Source organism: Neoarius graeffei, chromosome 26 (genome assembly GCF_027579695.1).
Source record: "Neoarius graeffei isolate fNeoGra1 chromosome 26, fNeoGra1.pri, whole genome shotgun sequence".
NCBI lineage: Eukaryota > Metazoa > Chordata > Actinopteri > Siluriformes > Ariidae > Neoarius > Neoarius graeffei.
Genome location: NC_083594.1, coordinates 32,472,739 through 32,488,347, shown reverse-complemented (window position 1 = coordinate 32,488,347; position 15,609 = coordinate 32,472,739). Strand labels below are relative to the sequence as shown.

The following is a 15,609-nucleotide window of genomic DNA, read 5'->3' as shown; positions in this document are numbered from 1 at the left end:
GTACACCCTGGACAAGTCGCCAGGTCATCACAGGGCTGACACATAGACACAGACAACCATTCACACTCACATTCACACCTACGGTCAATTTAGAGTCACCAGTTAACCTAACCTGCATGTCTTTGGACTGTGGGGGAAACCGGAGCCACTCCAAACATGTCAGAGACAAAGTTGTGGAGAAGTATGGATCAGGGTTGGGTTATAAAAAAATACCCCAAGACACTTGCAACTGTATTTGCAGCAAAAGGTGACTCTACAAAGTATTGACTTTGGGGGGTGAATACCTATGCACACTCCAGACTTTTTTTTTTTTCATCTTAATTATTGTTTGTGTCACAGTAAAACAACAATTTGCACCTTTAAAGTTGTAAGCATGTTGTGTAATGGTGCTAACCTCCCAAAAATCCATTTTAATTCCAGCTTGTAATGTGACAAAACAGGACAAACACAAAGGGGGATGAATACTTTTGCAAGACACTGTATTAATGTAAAAATTTACACTTTTTTTTTTTACAGTTTGTATGTCTCTTTCTCCTTATATCTCTTTCCTGTTGTATAACTACGAAGCTAGAAAAGATGATGTTAGGATTGCATGAACAACTCATGGCCTCTAAGAGGATTTGGATTAATGTCGGCTATCAACAGTCAGCCTGAGTAAACCACTTATGAACAATATAAAAATATAAACTTATAAACAAGATGATCTCAGGTTTACTGACAGTGTAATGGCAGGACTGATATTCCAGAGTGTACTTGTTTGATGCTCTAGCCTGCTCTGTTCCTTCATCTGGAGCTTTCGATACTTACCTTCCTGTTTCTGTAGAATTGCACCTTCTAAAGAATGTTGCTGTAATCATAGAGACTGTCCTCTGCCCATCTCAGTAATCCTACTCATAATTTTAATCATACTGTGATCATTCCATGTAATTTCAAAACAGGTACACCTATTTGCCATTTCTCTACACTATACACTATATACACTGTACACTATAATAATCAAAATGGCAGTATGTGGCATCACTCAGAGGAGGATGAGTTCCCTTTTGAGTCTGGTTCATCTTAAGGGTTCTTCATGTCATCTGTCACATCTGGCTTGTTCAATTGGAATCTAAATCTACTTCCAGATTTTAGTACAGCTGTTTGCATTTTACGTTTATATATACTGCTTTTAAAAGTCAGCAACAGAGATAAAGTGTTCTTGTGGCAGTAGCACTCAGACCGCTGAAATCAGTGTGTTGTATAGTTGGAGCACCTGGAGCACCGCAGTCGCAGCAGACGTTGTTACCCGGCATGCGGAGGATGTCCTCAGTGATCGCACGGGTCAAATCCTCCACACTGCTTCCTCCACTCTGTTTGTGCTCATCTAAAGCCACATTCAGTGCCTCCTGCTTACTGTTGGTCAGCACTGAAATCCACCTGAACAATAAATACACACACATATACCGTACATACAGTATCTTGCAAAAGTATTCACACACACACCCCTTCGTATTTGTCCTGTTTTATTGCATTACAAGCCAGAAGTAAAATGAATTTTTGGGAGGTTAGCACCATTTGATTTACACAACATGCCTATCACTTTAAAGGTGCAAATTGTTGTCTTATTGTGACACAGACAATAATTAAGATGAAAAAACAGAAATCTGGAGTGTGCATAGGTATTCACACACACACACAAACACACACCCCAAGTCAATACTTTGTAAAGCCACCTTTTGCTGCAGTTACAGCTGTAAGTCTCTTGGGGTATGTCTCTATTAGCTTAGCACATGGGATTTTTGCCCATTCCTCAAGGCAAAAGTGCTCCAACTCCTTCAACTTAAATGGGTTGCGTTGGTGTACAGCAATCTTCAAGTTATGCCACAGACTCTCACTTGGATTGAGGTCTGGGCTTTGATTAGGCCATTCTAAGACATTTAAATGTTTCCCTTTAAACCACTCCAGTGTAGCTTTAGCAGTATGTTTAGGGTCATTGTCCTGCTGGAATGTGAACCTTCGTCCCAGTCTCAAACCTCTGGCTGACTCAAACAGGTTTTCCTCCAGAATTAACTGTATTTAGTGCCATCCATCTTTCCTTCAGTCCTGACCAGTTTTCCTGTCCCTGCAGATGAAAAATATCCCCACAGCATGATGCTGCCACCACCGTGCTTCATTGTAGAAATGGTGTTCTCAGGGTGTTGGGTTTACGCCACACATGGCATTTAAAGTTGTAGGCATGTTGTGTAAATCAAATGGTGATAACCTCCTAAAAATCCATTTTAATTCCAGCTTGTAATGCGACAAAACTGGACAAACACCAAGGGGGATGAATACTTTTGCAAGACACTGTACACATGAATGACATTCATGAAAGATGTGTATCAAGGAAGCTAATCCATCCAAACATTTCAGAAGATTATAATAGATTATAATCTAATTACAGCTAATCGGTGGCTCTAAATTATCCACAGGTGTGAATGTGAGTGTTAGTGTTTGAGAAGAGAAAACTTCTATAATAATCCAATAGAAGGCAATGGGAAACCACTACTGTAATGTTCCCTAGAGACTATGGTGGCTGAAGCCATCAGAGAGGCCACGTCACTGTAGTGATATGCCAAAATGGATGGATTGTGCATAAAGCACTTATTGCATTATTATGTTTAAGAACTGGAAAAGTAATCGTATTGTGTTATTTTTCATTCTAGTAGCCTTTCTCCAGTTCTGTGGTTATCAGCACTCCTTTTTACTACTCTTCAGCTCTGGCATTTAGCATCAAATCAATTGAAAGCATGAGAATTTCAGTCACAAAAACAGTACAATCACATCACAGGGAAACTCATTTGAGGACGATCTATTTACTATGTCAAAGACCTGCTTTTCTACAGAAGTGTGTGTGTGTGTGTGTGTGTGTGTGTGTGTGTGTGTGTGTGTGTGTGTGTGTGTGTGCATGCACACTGGAATTAACAAAAAAGTTCTCTTCAAGACATCTGCTTCATCTTAACATCAGGAGTCTTTTACCTAAGATTAATGAGCTCAGACTTATCTGTAAAAGTAATAAGGTGGGACTTTTATGTTTTACTGAGATGTGGCTGGATGAATCGATAAAGGACGCTGAAATTGAAATACAGAATTACTGTTTAATTAGGAAAGATCGAAACCGAAAAGGTGGAGGCGTCTGTATTTATTTAAGATCGGATATTTGTTTTAATGAAAGAGAGGATATGCATGAGGACCAGATTGAAGCTATATGGGTAAATGTTCTTTTGCCTAAAAGTAAACCAATACTAGTGGGAGTTTGTTATCGGCCTCCCGATCAGACAAACTTTTATGACCTGTTGGATGATGTATGTTCAAAATGTTTGGACTTCATAAATTTGGAAGTTATCGTGTTGGGGGACTTTAATACGGATGTTTCCAGAGATGAACTTTCAATGTCTAAAGCTCTGAGGAACTTTTGTAGTAGTCTTAGCCTACATCAGCTGATTAAAGAACCGACGCGTGTTTGCATTTCTACTCAAACCACGATTGATCTTGTTCTAGTTTCTGACAAATCAAGAATTATAAACAGTGGGGTAATACACTACGGGTTAAGTGATCATTCTATGATTTTTTGCACCAGAAAAGTAAAGAAAACAGTATTTAGTGCTCACAATACCATAAAAATTAGATATATGAAAGGGTATAGCAAAGAGGCATTTATAAATTGCTTAAATGAAGTAAACTGGTCATCTGTGTTGCAATGTAAAGATGTTGATCAGGCTTGGCATTATTAGGGCCCGAGCCCTATGGGCGAAGGCCCTATTGTTCTTGTAAGAGTTCACTATTATTATTCTTCCGTCTTCTTCTTCTTCTTCTTTATTTTTCTCCGCTGTTGGGCCATTTTCGGGGCGCTTGCCATGGGCGAAAACGCGCGAAATTTGGCGCCACTTCCGAGAATTGCCACCGCTACTCAGAACCAAAAGCCCACACTTGGCCGGGGCTCAGGGCCTCTATAGCGCCCCCTAAGTCGTTGTGATTTTGGCCTCCCGCATTAAGGTGCCTGGTTGCCATGTAGTTTGTAGTAGTGGCATGCCATTTGGTATGCATATGTATCTCACTAAGCCGGACAAAAATGTAATGCCATTTCATTAGCCACGCCCAACAGGAAGTGAGGTAATTTCACTTTTGTGTGAAATGCATGGCCACGAAGACGGCGCAACTCCTCCTAGACCGTTCATAGGAATGTCACCAAAATTGATACACTTCATCTACAGACATGGCTGACAAAAGTTACTAAATACGTTTCACGTAGGATAAACCGTTCAGAAGTTATACGTCAATCAATTTTCACTTCAAAAGTTTACATGCTAAAAAATTCATAACTAATCTTCTAATTGCTCAACACTGCTCATACTTCACACGCTAATCACTCATTGGGCTTCTGACATGTTACCCAATTTCTGTGATATTTCGCCACTGGGGGCGCTATTTTTGGGCAAAAAATCCAATCTTTCCTCAAATTTGGTCAAACTTCACGGCCACCCTCTTACTACCTCCCATGTCATGTATACCACATTTTGGGAATTTTCGTCCATGGGGGGCGCTGTTTTTGGCCGACGCAATTTCTCCAAAACGGGTTTTTGGTAAATAATTCCATAATGCTTTTCCTTCACACCACTACCTTGTGATAGTGCGTTGCTGTTGGGGACACTTATTTTTCCATCTCATAATCACTCATGTACAGCATAGCGCCACCTACTGACATGGGAAAAACCAAAAAATTTATTCTTCAAAAATCTATATCTCATCTTCTGTTTACTCAATTGTCATCAAACTTCATACGCAAACTCTTCATAGCTCACCTGACATGAACGCCAAATTTTGTGCACTTTCGCCCCTGGGGGTGCTGGTTATGGCAGAAATGATATTGCAGCTTCTGATTTGTCAAACTTGGCAAGCAAACTCTTTACAAGACCCTTTTTGGGGCGCTTGCCATGGTCGACATCGCATGAAATTTGGCTCCTTTTTCTTAGACTCCCACCACTACTGAGAACCAGAAGCCCAGATCCAGGCGGGCCTCAGGGCCTCTATAGCGCCCCCTAACTCATTGTGATTTTGGCCTCCCGCATTACGGTGCCTGGTTGCCATGTAGTTTGTAGTAGTGGCATGCCATTTGGTACGCATATGTATCTCACTAAGCCGGACAAAAATGTAATGCCAATGCATTAGCCACGCCCAACAGGAAGTGAGGTAATTTCACTTTTGTGCGAAATGCATGGCCACGAAGACGGCGCAACTCCTCCTAGACCGTTCATAGGAATGTCACCAAAATTGATACACATCATCTAGAGACATGGCTGACAAAAGTTCCTAAATACGTTTCACGTAGAATATACCGTTCAGAAGTTATACGTCAATCAATTTTCCATGCAAAATTTTACATGCTTAAAAATTCATAACATATCTTCAAATTGCTCAAAACTGCTCATACTTCACACGCAAATCACTCATTGGGCATCTGACATGTTACCCAATTTCTGTGATATTTCGCCACTGGGGGCGCTATTTTTGGGCAAAAAATCCAATCTTTCCTCAAATTTGGTCAAACTTCACGGCCACCCTCTTAATACCTCCCATGTCATGTACACCACATTTTGGGAATTTTCGTCCATGGGGGGCGCTGTTTTTGGCCAACGCAATTGCTCCGAAACAGGTTTTTGGTAAATAATTCCATAATGCTTCTCCTTCACACCACTACCTTGTGATAGTACGTTGCTGTTGTAGCCACTTATTTTTCCAACTCATAATCGCTCATGTGCAGCATAGCGCCACCTACTGACATGGGAGAAACCAAAAAATTTATTCTTCAAAAATCAATATCTCATCTTCTATTTTCTCAATCTTGATCAAACTTGATACGCACACTCTTAACAGGTCACCTGACATATGTGCCAAATTTTGTGAACTTTTGCCACTGGGGGCGCTGTTTTCAGGCAACAATTTATATCTCGGCTTCTGATTGGTCAAACTTGATCAAACTTTACAAAACAACTCTTCATAGGTCCCTTGACATGTATACCAAATTTGGTGAACTTTCACCACTGGGGGCTCTCATTGCGCTGTAGCAGTTGCAGGAGAGGTGTTTACAATCATGAGGCACCAGGAGTATGTTGTTTTGGTTGCCTTAAACACACATGACTTGTGGGGAATGGGTAGGCAGTCGGGAGCAAGTGTTGTAGCGTTACATACAGACTAATAGATGTCTAACAGAAGACAATCCTATGTAGCTATAGCTTGGTGACTGATGAGGTAAATACATTAATTTGGTTGGGAAGCCATGGCATAAAATGTTCTGTCCATGACAACATCTCAGCGCACCGTGTACTCTGTGTCCAATTCTGTGCTTTGTCACCATTGTGGGAGTAATGTCTCTTGCCAAAGAAGCTGTGGAAGGTATTTCGCGGGGACGCATGCCCCCGCCCCCCTTGGCCGCTGGCGCGAGGGCCCGTCGAGGCCGCTTGCGGCTTTAATTTTAAATTATTATTTTTGCAATCTATAGACAAAATTGCACCTTTTAGAGTTGTAAGAGTAAAACAGAGAACAGAACCTTGGATAAATGATGGTATACTTGAGGCCATACGGAGGAGAAACAGACTATATGAACAAGTTAGGAAAAATAAGGATGATCAAAGTTGGACAGAGTATAAAAAATTGAGAAATGAAGTGAGTAGATTAGTGGTTTGTTCTAAAAAGACCTATTTTAATGAGAAAATTATGGAGTATAAACATGACTCGAAAAAGTTATGGCAGTTATTGAAAGAGTTGGGCTATAATAAAAGGCTGAAAACTAAACATGTAATATTAATCTAGACCTTGGAAATAAGATTATATCAGACAAGGATAAAGTAGCAAACAGTTTTAACACATATTTCTCAACAATTGCTAGTAAGCTGGTTGAAAAGCTTCCTGCCATGTCGAAACAATATGAAGAAAGTAAAGTTTCGGAGTTTTATTCCCAGCAAGGGGTTCAGGCAAACAAATTTTTGTTAGAGAAGGTGTCAGAGGCAAATGTACTTATGAAACTTAATAAATTAGATAGCTCTAAAGCTGGCGGCACGGTGGTGTAGTGGTTAGCGCTGTCGCCTCACAGCAAGAAGGTCTGGGTTCGAGCCCCGTGTCCGGCGAGGGCCTTTCTGTGCGGAGTTTGCATGTTCTCCCCGTGTCCGCGTGGGTTTCCTCCGGGTGCTCCGGTTTCCCCCACAGTCCAAAGACATGCAGGTTAGGTTAACTGGTGACTCTAAATTGACCGTAGGTGTGAATGTGAGTGTGAATGGTTGTCTGTGTCTATGTGTCAGCCCTGTGATGACCTGGCGACTTGTCCAGGGTGTACCCCGCCTTTCGCCCGTAGTCAGCTGGGATAGGCTCCAGCTTGCCTGCGACCCTGTAGAAGGATAAAGCGGCTAGAGATAATGATGAGATGAGCTCTAAAGCTACAGGTCTTGATAATATTCCACCTCGATTCTTGAAAGATGCTGCGGAGAACATTACTCCAAGTATTACTCACATTATAAACATGTCTATTGAGTATGGATACTTTCCTAAAGATCTTAAGCTGGCAAAAGTGATTCCACTTTATAAGAAGGGGAGCAAACTGGAGCGGGGTAATTATAGACCCGTCTCCATTTTGTGTACTCTATCAAAAATAATTGAAAGACTTGTTTTTGAGCAGGTAAATAAATATCTTTTATCTCACAATTTATTATATGAATTCCAATCAGGATTTCGTAAATTACACTCCACTGACACATGTTTATTGTACCTAACTGACTATATCAGAAAGGAGGTTGACAAGGGAAATTTCTGTGGTATGGTCATGTTGGATTTGCAAAAGGCTTTTGATACGGTAGATCATAGTATCTTACTGTCAAAATTGAGGGCTATTGGCTTTAACAACACAGCAGTTAGATGGTTTGACTCATATTTGAGGAATAGGAAACAAGTGGTGGATGTTGGGGAAACTTTATCCCAGCCACAAACTGTGCAATGTGGGGTCCCTCAGGGGAGTGTTTTAGGTCCTCTTCTTTTTCTTTTATACATTAATGATCTTAAATCAGTTTGTTCATGTGAACTGTTTTTATTTGCTGATGATTCTGCACTAGTGTTTTCACACAAGGACAAGCTCACTGTTGAATCAACCTTAAGTACTGAGCTTTTAAAAGTCAGCCACTGGCTATCATTTAATAGATTATCTCTTCATATAGGAAAAATTGAATCCATCTTGTTTGGGTCTAGAGTTAAGTTGAACAAAACCCCAGGCTTTGAAGTATTAGTTGGTGACACTGCACTTAATGCTAAGGACTCAGTCAGTTATCTTGGGTGTGTACTGGATAGTCAGTTGTCTGGAGCTGGTCAAGCCCAGAAAGTAATTACTAAAGTAAATCAACGAGTACGTTTTCTGGCCAGAATTTCCATATATCTGGATAAGAAGGCTATGGTGACCTTAGCAGGCGCTATAATTCAACCCTACTATGATTATGCCTGTTGCTCTTGGTATAATGGCCTTACTAGGTATTTCAAGAACAAGCTCCAGACCTCACAAAATAAATTAGTAAGGACCATTTTGAATCTGCCCCCAAGAACTCACCTTGATCCTCATCATTTTAAGCGGCTGGGATGGTTGAGGGTAGAGGATAGAGTTTCTCAAATTTAATTGAGCATGGTATATAAGATTGTAAATGGAGATGTCCCTAAATATTTAAATAATTTTTTTAGTAGAGTGAGGGACGTTCATAGTTACTTCACTAGGGGGTGTTCCACAGATTTTGTTCCTCCAAGAGTGCAAACTAAAATAGGGAAGGACTCCTTTTTATATGTTGCAACTAGTCTGTGGAATAAGTTACCAGGTAATATTAAGGTAATCATTAGTTTGGATGGGTTTAAACGTGCTGTGAAAACATGGTTTAGAGATCAGATAGTGTAGGGCTTGCACTTATATAGTATGTATACAATGTTAATCTGATGTGTATACTGTCTATGTAATTTTGTTTTACAATTTTAGTAATGTCACAGCGCCACTCTTGTCATTTTTACATCTGCTGCCATCCAACATCAAAGGACCACAATGGAAATAAGCTTTCGAGCTTTATTGTGTTATCCTGACTCTCTGTTTTTAGTTTAAGTATGTGGTGTGGTTTATTTGAAACTAAATCATGTATTTATTTTTTTATACAAGAACTGAGAATGTCAAATAAAATCAATCAATCAATCAATCAATCAATATGACACAGCACACACTTCTTCACTGCCTGGCTGGGTAAACACAATACTTCTCATCTCATCTCATTATCTCTAGCCGCTTTATCCTTCTACAGGGTCGCAGGCAAGCTGGAGCCTATCCCAGCTGACTACGGGCGAAAGGCGGGGTACACCCTGGACAAGTCGCCAGGTCATCACAGGGCTGACACATAGACACAGACAACCATTCACACTCACACCTACGGTCAATTTAGAGTCACCAGTTAACCTAACCTGCATGTCTTTGGACTGTGGGGGAAACCGGAGCACCCGGAGGAAACCCACGCGGACACGGGGAGAACATGCAAACTCCGCACAGAAAGGCCCTCGCCGGCCCCGGGGCTCGAACCCAGGACCTTCTTGCTGTGAGGCGACAGCGCTAACCACTACACCACCGTGCCGCCGTAAACACAATACTTTTCGGATTTAAACACAAACATTTCATCACCTTAAACCCTTAAACTCCAACCCATCTAAGAGTCCTTTGTTTTACAATTTTAGTAATGTCACAGCGCCACTCTTGTGGTGTAGTGGTTAGCGCTGTCGCCTCACAGCAAGAAGGTCCTGGGTTCGAGCCCCGGGGCCGGCGAGGGCCTTTCTGTGCGGAGTTTGCATGTTCTCCGCGTGGGTGTGCTCCGGTTTCCCCCACAGTCCAAAGACTTACATTCCTGCCTCCCATTACTGTGCCACTTTCCAGTAAGTCTCACTAAAAAAAAATAAGTTTTGAAGGAATAACTGGATTATATGTCTATTGTTGTAGAGTTTAAATGCATCTTACCAGTGTTTATTTACTATCTTTTAGTTTAGTTTATATTTAATAACTTTATTGGTTTTGGCTGATTCTTATTTTCTAACGATTTTAATCGACATAGTCATACTCCAAATTGCCCACAGGTGTGAATGTGAGTGTGAATGGTTGTTTGTATGTGTGTTAGCCCTGTGATAGCTTGGCGACCTGTCCAGAACGTACCCTGCCTCTTGCCCGAATTCAGCTGGATTGGCTCCAGCTCACCCATGACCCTGATGGATAAGCAGCATAGATAATAGATGGATGGATAGGCTTATTGGTTAATACATTTGTGCAGTAGGTAGCCTTGCTGCCTCATGGCTCTTTGTTCTCTGCTTTGATCCTGCTTCGAGCTCAGGTTACCAGTCAAGGTTTCCTTCAGCTTTCCAACTCGCCGGTAGGGGTAGGTGTGTGTGCGCGCACGTGTGTGCGTTTTCAAGGTGCTCTGCAATGGACTGGTGTCTCATTATCCCACCTCACACTCAAGGTCCCAGGAAAGGCTTCAGATTCCACCATGACCCTGACCGGAATAAATCAGTTCCTAAAGATGAACTGATGTGGTCTTATTGTTTTACAAATATCTATATGCAACTTTGAGTACCACTTGAATGTATTGTGTTTACATGTACTTCTTTGTATGTAGGTTGCCATACAAAATAAAGATTATGCAAACAATTTCAATGTTTTTATGATTAATATTTTCTTTGCCCAGATCTATACGGGACTACAACAGACAAATCTGCACTGAGATGTGTGCTGAGCCTTCTAGCATACAAAACAATGCAAAAAAAATGCATTTCTATTCCTGGAATTATGACTTACGCGACACATTCAGGCTCATCTTCTGTGAGAAAGTGATAAGTGCGATTATCTGCAACAAAGACACACATGAACAAACAGGACCATGGAGCACTTGTTAAACACTGGCAGTAAACAAATTTTAGATAAGGAAACAGGCAACTCCTGTGTTAACACAACTTTAACCCTAAATTGGGGGTGACATGGTAAACACTAAACAACTTGTAAACACTAAAAAAAAAAAAAGCATCCATCTTAGTTTTGAAAGGTCTACTGAGACAGGGTCTCTGCACATTTCTGACCAGCAAAAATAATACTTTTTAAGACCATTTTAAGACCACTGAGTATAAAAAATAAGACCACTACCGCGGAACAAATACGTACAGTAAAAAAAAAAAGCACACTCTAGGTTAAGTTCAAAGCATTTTTTTTAATTAAAAATGTGCATCTTCAGTTTACAAAACAGAACATTAGCTGCCTTCTCGATATTTTAATAGTAGGGTACTGCTGTAAACAAACAGTGAGGAAACAAATTGATCTTCAGTTAACAAAACAGAACATTAACTGCTTTCTCAATATTTTAATAGTAGGGTACTGCCATGAACAAACAGTGAGGAAGCAAGGAAGTTTGACTACTGATCGAACTGCCTCTGGGGACTGTTGTTGCCCGACTAGCAGCATAGCGCATATGCTTTTCCCCTTTCGAGTGAGCGTCAAGGGCTTTACAGCCCATTGTTGTTAACTTGATGTCTTTCCGACATACCTTACATCTCGCTTCATATTCTGAAGTTGCTGTTGTTAACCAACTTTTGTATTTTGGCTCCTCAAGCCACTTGTTACTAAACTTACACTTCCCCATCTCCGTTCATGTTCAAGTTCAACCACTTCTTCCTCGTCTGCTCTACTCTCAATGGTTCTACTACCAGTGTTGGGCACGTTACTTTCAAAAAGTAATTAGTTATAGTTACTAGTTACTTTTCCCAAAAAGTAACTGAGTTAGTAACGGAGTTACTTTGTCATAAAAGTAACTAATTACCAGAGAAAGTAATTATTCCGTTACATTTTGTTCCCCCTCAAAAAAAAAATCAAATTCAATTAGTGTAATCATAATAAAAGTGAATGTTAAATGTGTTTAATGACTGAAATGGACACTTAACAGAACCAATTAGTAACGTTATCTACACTATATTAATATTTTTGTGAGAGAATGTGAGATAAGACATCTATCAAATGTAATATATTTCTGTAGTTATTAAAATTATGTTACTAATTACTGGCCACTGACGAGAACAAACGCTTTGTTCCTCGACATAATGTGCATTGCACGTAAACACTCTTGCCTTTTATTTCAAGTAATGGCTGTATTTCCAGTGTGAAAGCGCAGTGCTGGGCTGACCGCTCGCCATCGCTGGGTCTTCCGATTGAAAGAGCGCGCAGTAGTGCAGTAGGCGTGGCCTACCTACGTATGTTGTCCAAATCTACTCTGATTGGCTTACTGTGCCGTTGTCTCGTGTCTCCCCGCCCCACACTAAAGCAGAGTAAAGAAAGGCTGAACGAGCAGCGTGCCAGATGAAAACAGCTTTAATAAAGTAACGCATAGTAGTTTATTGTAAGTAACGGGAACGGCGTTATAACGATGTAAAAAGTAATTAGTTAGATTACTCGTTACTAAAAAAAAAGTAACGCCGTTAGTAACGCCGTTTATTTCTAACGCCGTTATTCCCATCACTGTCTACTACATGGATAAAAGAACACACTGCCCCCAGTGGCGTGGTTCCTGCGCTATTAGAACTAGTGCTAGACACACAACGGCTCTTGTGCTACTTGTTCAGCATCTTGATAACAAACGACGCTGGTTGAATAAATAACGTTAGCGCGGAAAAAAAAATCCAGACATATGTTTTTTTTTCATTTACCGTAGGCTACCCGGATGAAATTTAATACCTCCCATGTGAAATTTAATACCATAGCTCAAAAAATAGCGAAATATAATGCTTTTTAAGACCTTAAAAAACACATATTAAAAATAAGACTTTTTAAGGATCCGCGGAGACCCTGTGAGAGAGGAGGGACCCCTCTGACTTAAACTCTCAATTAAATAATTACATAGAGGTTTAGAAATAGAGCTTTTTTTTACCTGTTTGTATATAATATAATACTCTCATACATGGGGTAATAATAGCCAGTGCTATTATAAACAATGTGACTGATGTCATTATAAAAGTACAACCAGATGCACGATTATCATCAGGGATTTGATATTCCTTTCATTGCAGGTTATAACACAGTGTATTAAATCATAGCATTTGGAGAAGAGAGTGCTTTCTAATTATTACTTACGAGAGATGAGGTCAAAACATTTCTTGTCCTCCAGACTGGGTTTGACCTGACAGGTCAGGAGATTCAGTTTGGCTGGTGATTTGTTTGGCTTAGAGAGGGCACAATATGAAACACTTATTAAAGTGAAAATGCCTTCAAGCTTTATTTGTTGTCCATGAAAACAAGTAGTTGATAGATAATTGTCTGATGGATAATATGATGTGTAATATACACCACGTCTGTGTAAGAATTTTTTTTTCATTAAACAAAAACAGCAAATACTCAAATATATAAAACTGTAGAGTTGGATACTAAATTTAATAAAGTGGTTCTGCTTACAGTTCCATGAGCGATGGTGAGATAGCAGTTCTGCACAGTGCACTTCCTTTTCTGCCACATCTTTCTCAACCTGTAACAGGCAGGATTATGATTACAACACACACACACCATATGAATCACAACCCACTAATCTTAACACAGAGGCCAGAAAAGGCTAGTTTTCCATTTCCCTGATATCAGTTCTGATATTTTAATCCCATCCTATTGTAATATTGACAACAGGATCAAATAAGTGCCAATGTAGGAACTTGAAGATAAATTGTACAGTCAGACGTGAACAAAATCTGCTCAGAAAAAAAAGTAATTCTAAAACACAACCATTAACAGGTATGAATCAGTGTGGAAATAATCACATTTATTTACCCATCACTCTTCTTATAGAGATAGCCTGATTTCTCTGTTCCATATTGCTTGTTGCCTTGAAGTTGATGCATGCTGTACACAGTCTGTTTACATAAGGAGTCCTACAATGGAGAGAGAGAGAGAGAGAGAGAGAGAAAGAGAGAGAGAGAGAGCACAGATTAAGTTGGCACCATCTCTACATGCAAGTCAGTGATACTGCTTGGAGGAAACTATGGCCTAATGGTTAGAGACCATGGTTTGGGACCAAAATGTCATTGGTTCAATTCCCTGGATCAGCAGGAATGACTGAAGTGCCCTTGAGCAAGGTACCTAACCACCAGGCTGCTCTGGGTATGTTGCTCTAGATAAGAGTGTCTGCTAAATGCCTTTAATGTTATGTTCTTTATTTGGGCCAGAAAGGCAGAGACTTAAAAAGTGACAGGATGTAGTGTAACTTGCACCAAAAAGGCTCCATTAAAAATATTACAATATTAGAAACAATACAATGTAACATGGGGCGGCACGGTGGTGTAGTGGTTAGCGCTGTTGCCTCACAGCAAGAAGGTCCGGGTTCGAGCCCCGTGGCCGGCGAGGGCCTTTCTGTGTGGAGTTTGCATGTTCTCCCCGTGTCCGCGTGGGTTTCCTCCGGGTGCTCCGGTTTCCCCCACAGTCCAAAGACATGCAGGTTAGGTTAACTGGTGACTCTAAATTGACCGTAGGTGTGAATGTGAGTGTGAATGGTTGTCTGTGTCTATGTGTCAGCCCTGTGATGACCTGGCGACTTGTCCAGGGTGTACCCCGCCTTTCGCCCGTAGTCAGCTGGGATAGGCTCCAGCTTGCCTGCGACCCTGTAGAACAGGATAAAGCAGCTAGAGATAATGAGATAATGAGATGAGACAATGTAACATAAATGAAGACACTAGACGACAAACACAGATTTATGGCATGCAGGACATGTAGTCACTTCTAATGATCTAATTTCCACAAATGTACAAAACCATAAACTTACCCTCCTAGACTGAATGAGTGCATTGAGGGAAAGAATAAATGTTGTCAATTAATTATATTCAAATTGAAGAGTATATTGTCTGTAACTGTAGTAGATATACACTCACCAAACCCTTTATTAGGAACACCTGTACACCTAGTCATTCATGCCATTATCTCATCAGCCAATCATGTGGCAGCAGTGCAATGTATAAAATCATGCTACTCTATTACGTGCTAGCATGCTATTCTATTACATGCTATTCTATTACGTGCTAGCAGCTTCACGTAATGTTCACATCAACCATCAGAATGAGGGAAAAAACCCTGATTTCAGTGATTTTCACAGTGGTATGATTGCTGGTGACAGACAGGCTGATTTGAGTAGTTCTATAACTGCTAATCTGAGATTTTCACACACAACAGGTCTCTACAGTTTACTCAGAATGGTGCAATAAAGAAAAAACAAAACATCCTGTGAGCTGCAGTTCTGTTGACAGAAATGACTTGTTAAGTAGAGAGATCAACACAGAACAGCCAGACTGATTTGAGACAGAACGTCTAGAGTAAGTCATATAACCACTCTGTATAATTGTAGTGAGGAGAAAACATCAAACCTTGAGGTACATGGGCTACAACAGCAGAAGACAATGTCAGGTTCCACTTCTATCAGTCAAGAACAGAAAGCTGAGGCTGCAGTGGGCACAGGCTCACCAAAACTGGACAGTTGAAGACTGGAAAAACATAGCCAGTCTGATGAAGCTTAATTTCTGCTCAGGCACACA

At 40.5% G+C, this 15,609-nt stretch overlaps 1 protein-coding gene across 3 annotated transcripts in view; it reads right to left on the bottom strand.

The window, feature by feature from the left end:
* Positions 1-15,609, bottom strand: part of unm_sa1614 (un-named sa1614) — a 173,380-nt gene that overhangs the window by 113,737 nt on the left and 44,034 nt on the right. For all 3 annotated transcript variants that reach the window (XM_060910398.1, XM_060910396.1, XM_060910399.1), the window contains 5 exons: positions 13,859-13,959; positions 13,496-13,565; positions 13,178-13,265; positions 10,862-10,910; positions 1,253-1,416 (listed from right to left, as the gene is read on the bottom strand). In XM_060910398.1, coding sequence (XP_060766381.1) covers positions 1,253-1,416; positions 10,862-10,910; positions 13,178-13,265; positions 13,496-13,565; positions 13,859-13,959 — 472 coding nt within the window. The remainder of the gene's footprint in view (positions 1-1,252; positions 1,417-10,861; positions 10,911-13,177; positions 13,266-13,495; positions 13,566-13,858; positions 13,960-15,609) is intronic.